The sequence below is a fragment of the Canis lupus genome, chromosome 5 (genome assembly GCF_011100685.1).
Source record: "Canis lupus familiaris isolate Mischka breed German Shepherd chromosome 5, alternate assembly UU_Cfam_GSD_1.0, whole genome shotgun sequence".
Classification (NCBI taxonomy): Eukaryota; Metazoa; Chordata; class Mammalia; order Carnivora; family Canidae; genus Canis; species Canis lupus.
Window position 1 is genome coordinate 62,792,771 of NC_049226.1, and position 15,531 is coordinate 62,808,301.

Below are 15,531 nucleotides of genomic sequence, written 5' to 3' on the forward strand. Positions count from 1 at the left end.
AGACAGTGAACGAGAATGTCCACAAGGGGGCCTCCTAGTCCTCCAAGAAGGTGTTAAAACACAATTCCAGACTTGATCAAACTACTTAAAAGGAAAATGCTAATAAAACCCTAGACCCTCAAGGGTCACACAGCAACCATAGTAGCTCACCTCTCACTCCTATGGAAACCTATGGCCGTGCACGCGGTGCTCACTGCTCAACAGTGCTCTCTGCAATGCTATTTCACGTCTGCACCACACAGTACGGTGGGTATCGATCACTACTAACTTTTGAGTACTTGAACTAAGATTAGTGAAAATGAGGAATGGAATTAAATTGCAGGAATCTAAAGAGGGTTCCAAGAGCCTCTAGATGCCCTAAGTTCCCTTTTAACCATTCTTTCACCTGCTTCCCCCAGAACCTTTGAAGCCACATTCCAGCTTGCCCAGAATGGTTAGCTACACTCTGGCAGGCTTTCCGGTTTGCAGGACAGGGTGACATGACCTAGAAGCCACCACCTCCAGGTCATCTGTGACAGCTCTGCATTTGTACCTTCTCCCAAAAAGATGCCTGAACCTTAAGTCAGGCTCCACCCCCAAGACAGACCCTACTTCTGCTGAAGGATACAACCCCCTTTCTGCCTCACCTGCTTACCCCAAGGACTTATGAAATGTCCTTAACTCCTCGTCCTCCCCCACCCCCCTTTTTAAAAGATTTTATTTTTTTTTAAATATTTTATTTATTTATTCATGAGAGACACAGAGAGAGGTGGAGACATGGGCAGAGGGAGAAGCAGGCTCCCTGTGGGGAACCCAATGTGGGACTCGATCCCAGGACCCCGGGATCACACCCTGAGCCGAAGGCAGATGCTCAACCACTGAGCCAACTGGGCGCCCTAAAAGATTTTATTTTTAAGTAACTTCTACACCCAACATGGGGCCCAAATTAACAACCCCAAGATCATGAGTCATGTACTAAGGGGTGCCTAGGTGGCTCAGTGGGTAAGTGTCCAACTCTTGGTTTCAGGCTCAGGTCATGATCTCAGGGTCAGGAGATTAAGCCACCCCCACCCCCATGCTCAGCAGGGAGTCTGTTGGAGTCTCTCCTCTCCCTGTACTTCCTGCTTGTGCTCTAAAATAAATAAATCTTGGGGATTCCTGGGTGGCTCAGCGGTTTGGCACCTGCCTTCAGCCCCAGGCGTGGTCCTGGAGACCTGGGATTGAGTCCCACATCGGGCTCCCTGCATGGAGCCTGCTTCTCCCTCTGCCTGTGTCTCTGCCTCTCTCTGTCTCTGAATAGATAAATAAAATCTTTAAACAAAAATAAAAAATATATAAATAAATAAATCTTAAGAAAAAAAAAGTGTGAAAAGTGTGTGTCCTACTGAGCCAGCCAGGAGCCACTTGACCCTTTTGGGGACAACTCTTATAGGCCCAGAGCCCAGTGCAAGACTCACTGAACACTTGCCATGAGGAAAGACTCAGACTGCTTTAAACAAACACACACACACAGCATTTCTATGGGTCACTGAGGCCTTTTTATTCTGCACATAAAACCACTGGGGATCTTGCCTGTGGACACCTTGAGATTATTACATAGACAGACCTGGCTCCAGATGCTTGGTGGAAGTGAGGTGAGAAAGCAATGATTTGGACCAATTACATGTTTACAGAGCTAGGGTTCCCAGCAGGGTTCCAGATGTCAACTCTGGCTTCTGTAGCAATTCTAAGGAAGCTTTGAGAACATCACGGGGAAGGGAGAGGGCAGCTAACTAGCACAGGGCCCTGCCACTTTGGGCTGGGGGCCTTGAGCTGCCCGGGGGAGCAGAGGTCTAACGAGCTGACTCAGGACCACAGGGTGCGCCACCTGGACCTTACTTGGCAAGGGGGTTTCTGAAGCTTCTGCCGGCGAACTTGGCCTTGCTACCCAGTTCCTCTTCAATTCTTGGGAGGCAGAGGAGAGAGGGGGAGGGGGAGGAGGAAAAGAGAAGTCAAACATCTGTCCCCAAGGCCCACATCCCCTACCCAGATAGCAGGGACCAGCCTCCTCTGGATGTGGCTGCTCAGAGGCGGCAGGAAGAGAGGGGCATTTGGCTCTTGTGTCCACCCAGCTACCCCAGCAAGTGGGCCACTCACTGCTGCTTCTGCTTCCCAACCTCCCCCGCCCCCAGCATTTCCCAAAGACAAAGTAGAAAAAAGGGCAGAAGTGCTAGTTCTTGGAAGAGAAAGAAAAATGATTTTAATGAAAGGACAACCCAGTTTCTTTAGAGGTGGCATAAGGACACACACTCGGCGTGGATGTTACAGAATGACCGAATCCCCGGCACTCTCATGGCATGGGGAGAGCAGGGTGGTTAAAAAGTAAACAAATGTTTCTCGGAGACCTATACTCAGGTATTTACAGGTGAAATCTTAGAACTGGAATGTGCTTCCAGTTCTCCAGTAGAAAAGGAGGAAACGTAGTGTATGAAGAGAAGCCCCGTGGGAATGCCGACAGCTGCCCTGTGTGGGTCACAGGGCAGATGTCCCACCAGGCACCATTTAAGCAAAGGGTAACCAGGCTGACTCAAGACTGGAAAAAGGAACAAAAAAATAGACAAGTCTCCATGTTCAGGGGCCCCCAAGGACCCATTATGGTAATAAAAAGGGACCAGAACATCCAAAGGCACTGGGTTCCAGTGGGAACCTGCCTGTCCCCCTTCTATGAGGCCCGGTGTCCTCACTCACAAAACACAGTGCTGGACTAGTCAATCACTAAGGCTTCCTGCTGGCTCTAAAAATTCTAGGATCACATTATTCTAAAGGGGACCTGTTCCCTCTTCCACCACAAGATGGCAGCATGGTCCTCAGCCTCCAGCTCTGGGCCCATGCCTCAGGGGATGTAGGTTCTGTGCTGGGGCAGCCCCTAAACCAAGGGCCCCCACCTGCATACCCCCCATAGAACCAGGGCTCCCCCTGGAGGATGGTGCCCACACACTCAGTGCAGGTTGGCTTCCTTTTTACCTGAGGATCTGGTTGTACTTGGCCAAGCGCTCAGATCTGCATGGTGCACCCGTCTTGATCTAGAAGGGAAAAGAAAGGTCACTTGTGTTTGTCATGGATGCTCAATCTTCATGGGCATTTAGGGCAGAAAGGAGGGCATCAAGGGGCATCCAGGATCCCATCCTCCCCCTCCTTCTTGGCATGCTGCTCGAGAAGCTGAGGTCCCAGAAGAGTTAAGCAGCTCTTTACCTGCCCAGTGCAGAGTCCCACCACCAGGTCAGCGATGAAGGTATCTTCGGTCTCCCCGGAGCGATGCGACACCATGACGCCCCACCCATTGGACTGGGCCAGCTTGCACCTACAAGGCAAGAAACCACCGGACGGTTGGATGGTGTGACTCCCATTTCCTGGGCCCTGCAGTCGTTCTGGCCCTCCTGATGCCAGGCCTCAACACCCCCAGTGGGAGACCAGAGGCAGCTCAGGGCCAGGAGGACCTTCTCAGCCCTCTAGGTTACTTTTTAAAAGGTGGGTTCAGACTCCTTGAGGGGAGAGGCTTATCTCCCCAGACAGTGCCTATGCCTGATGTTTTCCACCAAAGATCAGGTCGTGAGTCTAGAACCAAGACTGGACAGGACTGGGCCACAGCTGCCTGATACCCCAGTCTCCTTGGCACCACTGCAGATTTCAGAAGCCACTTGCAGGCTCCCATCACAGCTCTAGCCAGGTGCTCTGGCTGACATGCAGTACCTTGTTCTGACAGCTGAGCCCTGAAGGGACTTACGCCTGAAGAGACTCGGTCACAGAGCCAATCTGGTTCACTTTAAGCAGGAGGCAGTTGCACGATTTCTCGCCCACAGCCTTGGAAATCCGCTTTGGGTTGGTCACGGTGAGATCGTCCCCCACCACCTGGATTCCAGCGCTGGCAGTGAATTTCTGCCAAGCTTCCCAGTCATCCTGGTCGAAGGGGTCTTCGATAGACACCACTGGGGAAAGGAGAGCCATGTGTGGTCGGTGAGACCCCTGTGCTGACCGCCACCCGAACCTCCTCACTTGGCCTCACCCCTCTCCCGCAGGACAGGACTGGCTCCCCACGTCCCCACCGACTCCTGTGACAGGGCACCAATGTCACCTGCAACCCTAGGACCCTACAGACGCTAAGTGGGACACTTCCTGTCCAGGGTGGCTTGAGTTTAGTGCCGGCGAGAAGAGAAAAGCTGTGGGCTCAGGAGACTGCGGAGCTGGGCTCGCCCTGGCTCCACTGAGCACGTTCTCTATCTTTGTTCCAGCAGGGACTCAGACTTCCTGGTCTGATTCTTGCTCCGTCACCTGCTAAGCACCTTCGGGCCGATTACTAACCCACTCCGTGCCTCAGTTCCCCTCATGAAACAGCAGGAACAGTCCCTACCCTGCGTGCGTGAAGTGACATAGAGACTAGAGGAGCGCCAGCTCACTGTGTCACCCACGGGCAGTCAGCAGGCTTGAGGCTCGCTCTGCTCACGATGGAGCCAGGACAGCCTTTGCTCAGGAGGCTGTGATAGGGACAGAGGGCTCACACACTCTGGAGACCACCTACCACCTGAGGTCAGTGCTGGCTGGCACCCCAGAACCACCTGACTCCACTGCTCCACCAGTGCCCGCCTGCCCCGCTCACCTGGGTAGTCCCTGATGAAGGACTTGTAGAGGTCAGCCAGCTGATCAGGCGTGATGTACCTGCTGGGGTCATCAGGGGACTTGAAGTCCAGGTCATACTTCCCAGACCTGAAGAACTCGGAAGCAGCTACGTCCATGCCGATGACCACCTTATCGGTGTAGCCAGCCTTCCCGATGGCATTCTTCAGCAGTTCCAGAGCTGGAAAGAGGTTGGCGACAGGATTGGAAACCAGGCAGGTGGAGAAAAAAGTTCCCTTCAGCAGCTGCCAAATGGGGAGCTCTAACAGAATGACCACGAGGTACTCTGACCCCAATCATCGCTTTGACGAGTCCAGTACTTCTTTCCGCATTGGAGCAAGAACCTGCTGGAAACGGCCCCCAGCAGACGGCCAAATGGAAAATTTAGTCTCTCCTCTCAGAGAGTTTCTTGCTGACACATGCTCCCAAATTTAGCAGCCAGGAGTGACTGTGCTGGCTGAGACAGTTACAGTGACCAGCTGAGAGCCGCTGTCCTAGGAACCCAGGAGGGCAGCAAAAGGGTGAGGCCCGGCCTCTGGGGCCTCTTGTCTCCAGCTCGAGGGCGGCCTCACACGGCAGAGCTGCCCGGACAGAGGCGGACAGAGGCACTTGGCGTCTGCTCCCTACCACAGATCTCCAAGCTATCCCATTAAACCACGTGAAAGGGTCATTTTTTGTAGGTCAAAGTAGCTGAGCCTCAGCATTTTGTATGACTGACCCAAAGAGCAGGATGGATGCTTTTTCCTTTACTAGTTGTCCCTGAGACAACAAAATGTGGTTGAACCCTCCTTTCCTTCTAAAACAAAAAGCTCAGCCGTGAGTTCTCCTCTTAAGACTCTCTGTGCCCTACCCAACTCTTACGTTGAACCCTGTGCCTAAGGGCTCCAGGCAACAAGGCACTGTGTGAACAGCCCTGTAGTGGATGAACTGGGGGGGGGGGGGGGGGGGGGGGGGGCTCCTGGTCACGGGCTGGACAGACGACATCTCCGGGACACAGTGCGGACTTCAAACCTTTGCCCTTATGAGGTGGTTCAATGGCAAGAGAGCAAGTAGGGGCACGTGGTGGCTTAGCTGGTTAAGTGTTTGCCTTCAGCTCTGGTCCTGATCTGAGCCTTTAGTTCAGGGTCCTGGGCTCGAGTCCCTCATCTGGTTCCCTGCTCAGTAGGGGGTCTGCTTGTTCCTCTCCCTCTGTCCCTCCCCCCTGTCCATATTCTTTCTCAAAAGAATAAAATCTTAAATAAGCAACCAGGCCACTCAGAAATCAAATTAATAAGCAAATTCCTTATTTTAACAAATAAAGTACTAGCTTCCCCATCTGTTCCCAGAAGTCTGCTTGGTGAACAGAAGGTGGAAGGACCAGAGCTCCCTGCATCACAGTTCCGGCACATCTGCTAAGCGTGCGGGCAGTGCCACGGAATGCGGGGACTCCTCCAGAGCCTTTACCTTCTTTGTTCTCCAGGATATTAGGAGCAAATCCACCTTCATCGCCCACATTGGTGGCATCTTTTCCATATTTCTCCTTGATGACATTCTTCAGGTTATGATAAACCTCTGCTCCAATGCGCATGGCCTCCTTGAAGTTCGCTGCACCGACGGGAAGGATCATGAACTCCTGCATGGCCAGCTTGTTGCCAGCATGGGAACCACCGTTGATGACATTGAAGGCCTAGGGAGAGATAGAGAGAAATACAGCCATCTGGCCCAGAGAGCGCCCCCAAGCAACCTCCTCACGACTGCATGGCTCACAGTGTGGCTCTGAAATGCTCACCAGGTCTCTCCCGCTAAGAGCAGCGGTCACCACCAGGTGTGCTTACTGTCCTGAGGACCAGCTATGACCTCAGAGAACATTCACAACCCAGCAAGTATGGTTTTCATTCCCTCATCAGCAGTAAGGGATGTGGGGTACAGTCCTCTACTCAGGGTCATTCTTAGCAAGTGGCAGGTGTCTGCACCCGAGACCTCCAGGGCCTGCGCGTGCCCACTGTGCTGGGAGAGTTCCATGTGGAGGACACCAAGATGTGGGAGGTCTTAGGTTCCCACAAAGCAAATACCCACAAGCTCCTCACTTGGAGTTCCAAGCCACTCACCGGAACTGGCAGGATAACTTCAGAATTGCCAGCCAAATCAGCAATGTGGCGGTACAGGGGCACCCCCTTCTCGACAGCCCCCGCCTTGCAGACAGCCAGGGACACTCCCAGAATGGCGTTTGCACCAAATTTAGCTGGAATAGAACAATTCAGTTGAGGAATTTCATACTCCCAGCTTCCTGCTGACCTTCCGGCCTGCACCCCCACACCAGCATATACCATGGCCTGTATCTGGAACCTTTCCTCTCCTGACCACGTCTATTCCCCGAATCCGAACCAGAAACCCAACAGCTCTCCACATGAACTCATCTATCTGCTTTCTCCCAAGAGAAAGCCCTTTCTTTGGTCTATGGAACTCTGGCAAATTCCACAAAAACTGCGTGCTGCTGTCACCTGGTATTGCTCCTGATACTTAGAAACGTGATTTATTCAGGTGAGGAGGGGGGCCCTGAAAAGCCCCCAGACTGATGCGCAGTCCTCAGTGGGGACCGCACAACCACCCCCAGAGGGTCGGAAGGTATTTGGGAGACACCAGCAGCCTCCACCCCTGACCACTCACATTTATTCTCTGTCCCGTCCATCTCGATCATCAGTTTGTCAATCTTTTCCTGCTCCACAACATTCACTTTCTGCGGGGAGAGGAGAGGGTCAGTCACGGGGGGATGGGGGTGGCGGCGGCAGTGTCATACCCCTCACAGGACCTTTGCGCTCCTGTGACAGAACCCAGTTAACTTTGGAACTGTGCAAAGTCCAAATCACTTCTATGTTATGTGTCTGGAAAGCAAAAAAAAAGAAGCGGGGGGGGGGGGGGGGGGGGAGGGGGGGGAATGGAGAGAAAACAGGAGGCACCAAAGCGCACGTCACTTGCTTTCCTGGCAGCAGGCATTTCTCCAAGGACCGGGGCCAGCAGTAAAATATGTCAGACATGGTCCCGGTGGCACCACACGGAAGCCAGAACTGCCTGGCACATGCTGACAAAGGTCACCACAAAATAGTGTGATGTGGAAATGGTACATAGCAGAACTCTGTTCACGCAAATGAGCTGGGCTCCTCACAGGTTAAGTGACACCACCACCGCTCGGCTATACCCAGTGATGGCACACTTCCCTGTCTCGTGGCAAACAGGACTTCTGCAGGCAGCCCAGAATCACTCAGCAAGATGCTTGATGACAGCTCTAGATGAGTATTTCTGGTCAGAGTATAAAGCAATAAACTGGTATCTTAAAGGTGCACCTGACTGACTCAGTCGATAGAGCAGGCAACTCTGGATCTTGGCATTCAGAGTTCAAGCCCCACGTTGGGTAGATTACTCAAAAACAAACAAACCCAAAAAACTGGGGATGCCTGGGTGGCTCAGTCAGTTAAGCACTTGCCTATTGATCTCAGCTCAGGTCTAGATCTCTGGGTGGTGAGTTTAAGCCCCAAATGGGCACCATGCTGGGCATGGAATCCACTAACAAAAACAAGAACCCCAAATCCACCCCTGCAAAAACTGGTGTCTTAAAAACTAACTCATTTATTGAATGTCAGCATTACTTTAAAAACTTCACAATTGATCATAATGTGTACTACTTATTATGTGCTTTATAAAAGGCAAAGAAAACCATCCCCAACTCCCATCATGCCACATTAATAATTTGACATTTGAAAAAAAAAATAATAATTTGACATTTGTTTTGACAAAACACATTTGGCAGGAGTTAGCCATCATCCAGGAATGATGGCTTGGGGCAAATCCTCACTAGGAGTTTGAAGATGGTCTCCCCTATAGCGGAAGAAAAATGTCCCGGAAAGCCCTGGTCATGAGGAGTCACGCCAGGCAAGGGCACCAGGCACAAAGATCAGGGTGTGTGGAAGTACCCAGGAGACTGAGTTTGGGGCGTGTGAGCCTGAAGAGCAGCAACGAGAAACCGTCTGGGACCAATTACCGAGTGCCATGAAGGCCGGGCCAAGGTGAGTGAGCCAGGGGGACATATTTCCACCTGCCACTGGCATACAGGACTTCAGGTGGGGAGGCCAGGGTTGGCCTCAGACCCAGAGAAGGCTCCTCTAGCCAGGGCTTTGCACATCTTCCCCGACCTGCACAAATGCCACCCAAGTTATGGAGGGAGGGCCCCGGGGGGGAGGGGCTGTTGGGTTGTTTGGCCCCTCCTCCCTACTTCACCCACAGCAGCTCTACTATTCTACACACTAAGGCTCCAAGTAAGATTTTTAACCACAGTTCCTCTGTTTCAAAAACGTCAGTAGAAATATAGTAAATAATTCCATAGTTCATGAAAAATAGTCACCACAGATACTATGCTCAATGCCCAAGAGCTGCCCTTAAAATTTCGATTTTAACTTCCCAAAGGTCAAGATAGTTGGAGGGGAAAAAAAAATTTAAGGCCATGAGACGGTCTCCCGTCACTGTACTCCAATTCCATGCGCTGTTAGATGTGGACACGCAGGCAGGGGGTGGATGAGAAAAGGTGAGATAATTCTCATGCACGACAGGGAATCCGACTGGCTACTTTAGCTCTCAGAATAAGCTCTTCTATAACCCGGAAAGCCCACTGGCCTGGGAGACGCTCTGAAGGCATTAATACATTAGTTCTCAGGAGGCAGGTCCTACCTTGCTAATCAGGGCAGGTGCAATAGTTTTATTGATGTGCTCAACAGCCTTTGAGACACCTAGAAGGAACAATCATATCAAATTACCGACATTAACGAAAAACAGGCTTGAGCAGCATTGAGCGAACTACCAATGACGTTAACCCAGATATCTGGAAGCCCACCCAAAGACCGTAAACGGGAAAGCTTTCAAATCCCCATTTCTCTGTGCCCCCAGAATCGGGGTACATTCTGGCCCAGTCTGAGTGCTCTTACCTAGGACCCCCAAGGATTAGAGCCACACACAGAGCAACCATCTCAGAATGTCTGAAGGGGGGTTAATCGGCAAGACCATGCACTGAGAACACCAGCCATAGAAACTACAGGATGTCCAATGTGTTACCTGTGTGCACAAGGCTGGTGCCAGGAACTCATTAATATACTTAACGGGTCTGGAGACACCTGACCAGTAGAGATTGACGGAGAAGGAAAAAAGACACTCAGAAGAGAACAGGCTGTGAGAACAGGGAGTGAGAGAAAGAGAGGAGACAGGAAGGCAAAGCCCTGCTTCAGACCAGAACGTGCCTGGGCTGCGGACAACAGGAACCCTGGAGCAACTGCCTTTCTGTATCTGCTGCTTCACCAGCCCAGGGCTTCCCCAGCTCACTTCATCACTGCCCCTCCCCTGCAATCTCAGATTTTTCCCTAATCTGAAAATTTAATACCACAGACACATGGTACCTCCATACAGAGACCCTCTGGAGGGCCATGTATCATGGGAATATGGTAGGAGATTTCTGCCTCCTCCAAGAACCAATTTCCATCCCTGGGTTGATACTGGTCCTGCTGAGAATGCATGGTCTAGCCCCACCTGCTTTTCTGTAATTCGGCCACATAGATTCGGTCTTCTAAAGGTGAGCATTGCAAAAACAGGAACAGGTCAGTCTGCACTGAGCCCACCAGAGGCTGGCTTTGCCAGACCAGTGCCTCTGTGACTTCATCAACAGAAAGATCAAGCTATTAGGACTGATCTGTAGGTGAGCCAGTGGTTAGACCTTCCAGAACTCTCCTGAGACCACACTCTCAAGAGACTGGGAATGTGGCATGGCTCTATGGTTAGTATTAGTTAACATGTCTTCTTACCCTTAGGTTCCCTGGCCTACCTGGGAGGTTTCCAGATTGGAGACAAACCGCAATAGAAGCAAGCATTAAAACTCTTGCCCACCAACTCTTTTAGGAAGGCTGGAATCCACAGGCCAGCTCTCCCAGCTGTCCTGTATACCTGCTCACCATCAACACTGCACCGGGGTGCCACCCTCAAATACAAGGCACATGGGGAGTGGGCTACAGGCGTGGGAGATGCAGCCACGCTTCACAGACATGGGCTGGGGCTCTGACTCTTACCTTTCCCCATGTAGCGTGTCTTGTCATTGTCCCGGAGCTCGAGGGCCTCGTAGATACCAGTGGAGGCACCACTGGGCACAGCAGCTCTGAAGAGACCTGGATGTGGAGGGAGGGGAGAGAGTCACGATTGAGAAACACAGTTCAGCCCCTGCCCGGGTCCTGCCCCCCTCACAGATGGCATCTCTTCAGAAACATGCCACTTCCTTCCACCAACTGGGAGATTCAGACAGTCGGCTTCCCCTGCCCCGCATGTTGGTACCATTCTCCCCTGTTGGCACCACCCAACAGAGAGATGATGCAAGCCACTTTGGAGATTTAAGATTTTCTAGTAGCTATGTTGAAGTTACAAAGTAGAACCAAAAAAAATTAGTATTTTTTTGGAAAATTAATTTAATACCTTATTTATTCAAGTATATCCCAGAGATTATCATTTCAAACATATAACTAAGAAAACATGAAATATAAAGACAATAAAAGTAGTAATTTAGTAACACTAGAACACAATGAAGTAGTGCATTATGCAGTCCTGCACACATAGAAACCAGCCACTGTAGAGCACAAACACGGCGATTCTTGGAGGACAGATTCAAGAAGGGTACTGAGTGATCTGGTTACAAGGGCAGGCAGGTTCAGGGCAGCAGGAAGTGAAGGCAGCCTCTAGAAGCTACTTGAAACTGTAAGGGATTTCCCCATCTGACTTAGGCGAAGGCAAATGAACAAAGAGGGAAAAATCCACCAGGTATTATAATCAAATGATGGGTCACCGTGCCTGTAGCATCACAGGGACCATGTGCACACAGCAGGACACGTGGTTTCCTGACACAGGCCCTGGCTTTCTGTATCCCCATCAGGCATTGGACGAGGTGAGGAAGCCATGAAAAGAAAGTGACCCTAACGTAACTATGGACTTTGGGTGATGATGTGTTAATGCAGGTTCAGCTGTAACAAATGTCCCAGTCTGGTGGGGAAGGCTGTGCATGTATGGGAACGTGTATGTACCCATGCGCTCACTCTCTGTCCCTTCTGCTCAATTTTGCTGTGAACCTAAAACTGCTCTAAGAAGTATAATGAAAAAAAAAAAAAAAGTATAATGAAAAAAATAAGTGATGGAAGGTTAACAAACCCATGACTTCCTGCTTTTGAAAGGCACTAAGAGACACACAAGAGAAAGAGTTCCATTCATTTAAATTTCAAAAGATATTAATTTTAACCCTTTTAAAGTGTTTAAAAGGAAATGCTTCCTTCCCAAAAATCTTCTAATATCTTGAGTTTTTTTTCACTGTTGGTTAAAGTCCGCTAATTTCCAAATGGAAAGTTCCAGTCTAAGCATGCCAGTCTCATAAGACTAAAGGGAATTCCCAGCATCCTCTGAGAGCCCAAGGTACAAGGCATGAAGCACATGCTCAAAGAAACCCTGCTATGAGAGCACTCACCCAGCGGTGCTGAGCACATAGGCCTGCTGGTCAGAGCTGAGTCACAGGCTGTGGAAACTGCAGCCCTTCCCTTCCGCCCGCCCCTCCCCACCCTGCCTTGCCCTGCCCAGGAAGAAAACCTGGAATCTAGGCATCACTGAGCAAAACTCTGCCTGTGTTCTGCCCCAGGTGACGCTGTGTTTTTGTTTCATGTGAGCAAACTCCTCCAAGGGGGACTTAGAGCCAGGTAAGAAACAAGAGCCTCTGGAATGTGCCAATACTCAAATGTAGGAATAGCATCCCCAGTCCTTGGTCTAAGAATGATTTCTAGAAGCAGGAATGAGAATGCTTTGCATATACTTGAATTCTCATCTTTCCTTTCCAAGGAAGAAAGCTCCATCCAACCACACCAGATATGCTTGCTCAGGCAGAGCAAGCTGTGAAGCAAACCAGTGACGGGCCCTTTTAGGGACGAGGTATGATCTTACTTTACCCAACTCTCACTGACCTGGGAGCAAGTTGTTTTAGATACCAAGAAGCAGCAAGACAAGGACCCCATGCCTTGTAACCCTCCCCCACCTCCTCCCATTCAGGAACCACAGCCTAGCACACGTGCACATCAGAAGGAAAGGCTTTTACAACAGACCTTTTCTTGCCCAAGACTCTGTTGTTTAAATTTTAAAAAGATGGGAGTGTGGGAGAGGAAGTCCTGAAACAAAGGTGCACCTACCTTTGGAGGTGTAGAGGTCAACCTCAACAGTGGGGTTCCCGCGAGAGTCAAAGATCTCCCTGGCGTGGATCTTGAGAATAGACATGGTGACTTTCTGTGGGGGAAACACAGTTCATACTTCCCATAAACCATAATGCAGCCTTGGGTCATTCATTCAAAGAATCGCTTCTGAGGATTCCTGGACTAGAAAGAATTTGCGCTGGACAGATACGGGATGCAAGGTGGCTGCCAAGAGTGGGGAAAGCCTGCTGTGCCCAGCTCTGTAGGGCCTCAAACCCCAGTAGTCTGGTGCTGGTCCTTTAAGCAAAGCAAAGCCTGGAAATGTGTTGTCTGCACACAGGATGGTTGAAGCTGAGACAGTCTGAAGCAGGTTACTGTCAATAGCTCCCACCGAGGGTAGCATGGGAATGGACCAAGGAGACTCGAAGGTCAGAAGCTAACCCATCCAGGACAAAAAAAATGCAAGGTGATACAAGGAGAGAAATCTGGCTTGTAGCGAAATAATGAATTCATAGTTGGGGACATAATTCACCAAGTTAAACTTGAGGTAGCCGTAAGATGTTCAGTCGGTGGATACTGGGATACTTAAAGAAATTTTGAGGCCAGGAGTGTCCTTGGTCTGTACAATGTGGTCTTTGCTATTACTGCCAACTTCTGGGCCTTTCACATTTCACAGTACTTGGATCTTTAGCAAGACAGGACACACCAAAAATAACATCTAATTAGTATTACTTTCAACAGGCATTTTACCCATTCAAAAAAATTAATTATGAAATGTCATAATTGAAATCAAACTAGATTCTATCCTCAAATGTTAGGATACTCCAAGGGAGGAGGCTTTCCTTAAAAGCATCTTATAAAAAAAAAAAAAAAAAAAAAAAAAACAGATTTGCAGTTACAAAGAGCAATCACCTTAGTTCTCAAAGAAAGCCTTTTCACCTCCCAGCCCCAGGGGCTTCCAAGAAAGAAAGGACCTTGTAGGACTGACTGAAGGCAGCCCAGTGGAATTGGGTTAGTGTTCAGAGCCATTATCTAGCTGGGCTCCTCTCCAGTATCTTGTCTGGAATGTTCTGAGGCAGCAAATGGCATCTTTTTTTTTTTTAATAAGTTTCAAAATTAGACAGTGAAATCACTTCGGGTGCATGGGGACTATTTAACAATGAAGTTTCATTCGTTAGCCAATAAAAAGGTAAAAAAAAGGTATCTAGTTTTTATTCACTATCCTACAAAAAGGCAAATTTGCTTAAATGTATTTTTTAATTATAAGATTTTAGTAACTTTGAGTTTTGGCAAATCATATACCTGTGTCTGATGGCCACCACCTAAAAAAGTCCCTTTAGGCCCTTTGCAGTCAATCCCCACCCCCCCCATCCCTAGGCCACCATAGACTTACATTGTGCATTTAGATGCGCTTTAAGCACATCTTTATTACAATACATCCTCTTGCTGTTGTAAGATGTCCTTTCGTTTAATTTAGTAATATTAATACACAGCGACTTATTTCAAGCTGTGAAAATAAAAGTTCAACTTATCCTTAAAAAGGTTAGAAAACTACTCCCGATGTCATTACGGTTCAGTAAGCAAGGCCAGCAAGAATGGATGGAGTGTTCACGGCTCATCTGCCTGGGCTGAACCCCGGACCAGGGGCAGCACGTGTGGACTGGGCAGTCAGGGCCGAGGGGTGTCCCCGGCCCCAATTCACACAGCAGACAGGGAATTTTCTTAAAATATGTCCTTCTAACGTCAGATCGGTGGCCGACTGCCGAGAGCCCGGCCGGGGAGCCGGAGCAGCTCCTGCATGACCTGGGCGAGGTCGCCTGGACCGCTTTCCCAATTACGCAACGGTTCGGCCGCAGTCCGCTGAAGAACAAGCACCCTCTGAAGTTCCATTCATTAGAGGCTGCCCCCTCCGTCACCAGCCTCCCGCCTCCCGCCTGCAGGCCGGGGCCCCCAGCGGGGCGCAGGGGCTGCTGGTGGGGGAGGGGCTCGCGGCTTCTGGGCATCCCGTCCCTGCCCCTCCCTCCACTTTGGGAAAGGCCTGGCTCTAACGAGCCCCCGGGCTTAGGCCCGCACCTCCCCAAGCCCCTGCAGCGTCCGGCCCGCCGTCCCCCACGGCCCGCGTTCCACTCGCGAGCTCCCATTAGCCCTGTGAACCCCTCATCTCAGCCGACTCCGCTCCTGCCCCTCCGGCGAAGCCCGGCCCGCACGTGCCGACCCGCCCCTCCCACGTCCCCACCCCGGACCCACGCGCAGGGCCCCCAGGCTTGGGTGCCGGCTCGGCAGCCCTTCCTGGATTCCCTACCTGGCCGCCGATAGCGCTGCCCGGGGAAAAAGCAGAGGATGCCGCAGGCACCAAGGACGAGCGTTAGGCTGCGCGGTCCGGACGCTCCGAGGACCCGAAGCTCGTCTCAGCGCCGCCGGCCCCGACTTCCTGCCCAGCTCCCCGATGCCCCGCCCACTTCCCGCCCCCCAGCCCGCCCCCGCGGCGCCGCCTCGTCATTGGCCCAGCGCGCCGTCACTCAGGCCTGCGCTTCCCGGGAAGGGGCGGGACTGTAGCGGCCCCCGCGGCCGGGAGGGGCAGCGAAGACCCGGGGACGTGGAGCGGGGCGGGACTGGGGGGGTCGCGACCCCCCCCGCGGCTGTGTGGGGGTGCGGGCGAGTCCCTGCCCCGGCGCCCTCC

General features: G+C 51.3%; 1 protein-coding gene across 1 annotated transcript; it reads right to left on the bottom strand.

Annotated features, from left to right (window-relative positions):
• Nucleotides 1-1,494: 1,494 nt before the first annotated feature.
• ENO1 (enolase 1) lies at nucleotides 1,495-15,312 on the bottom strand. Its single transcript, XM_038537883.1, has 12 exons — nucleotides 15,154-15,312; nucleotides 12,852-12,945; nucleotides 10,710-10,805; nucleotides 9,328-9,386; nucleotides 7,276-7,345; nucleotides 6,717-6,850; nucleotides 6,073-6,295; nucleotides 4,613-4,810; nucleotides 3,743-3,944; nucleotides 3,211-3,319; nucleotides 2,983-3,041; nucleotides 1,495-1,923 (listed from the first exon to the last, which is right to left on the bottom strand). The coding sequence occupies exons 2-12, from the start codon at nucleotides 12,934-12,936 to the stop codon at nucleotides 1,854-1,856; spliced, it is 1,305 nt and encodes a 434-aa protein (XP_038393811.1). The 5' UTR covers nucleotides 12,937-12,945; nucleotides 15,154-15,312; the 3' UTR covers nucleotides 1,495-1,853.
• Nucleotides 15,313-15,531: the final 219 nt, after the last annotated feature.

Coding starts and splice junctions, on each gene's coding strand:
- ENO1 (XM_038537883.1), bottom strand. CDS start 12,936: ATGTCTATTCTCAAGATCCACGCCAGGGAGATCTTTGACTCTCGCGGG. Junction 6,296..6,716: donor AAGTTATCCTGCCAGTTCCG/GTGAGTGGCTTG, acceptor ATCTCTCCCTAG/GCCTTCAATGTCATCAACGG. Junction 1,924..2,982: donor AAGTACAACCAGATCCTCAG/GTAAAAAGGAAG, acceptor CTGCCTCCCAAG/AATTGAAGAGGAACTGGGTA.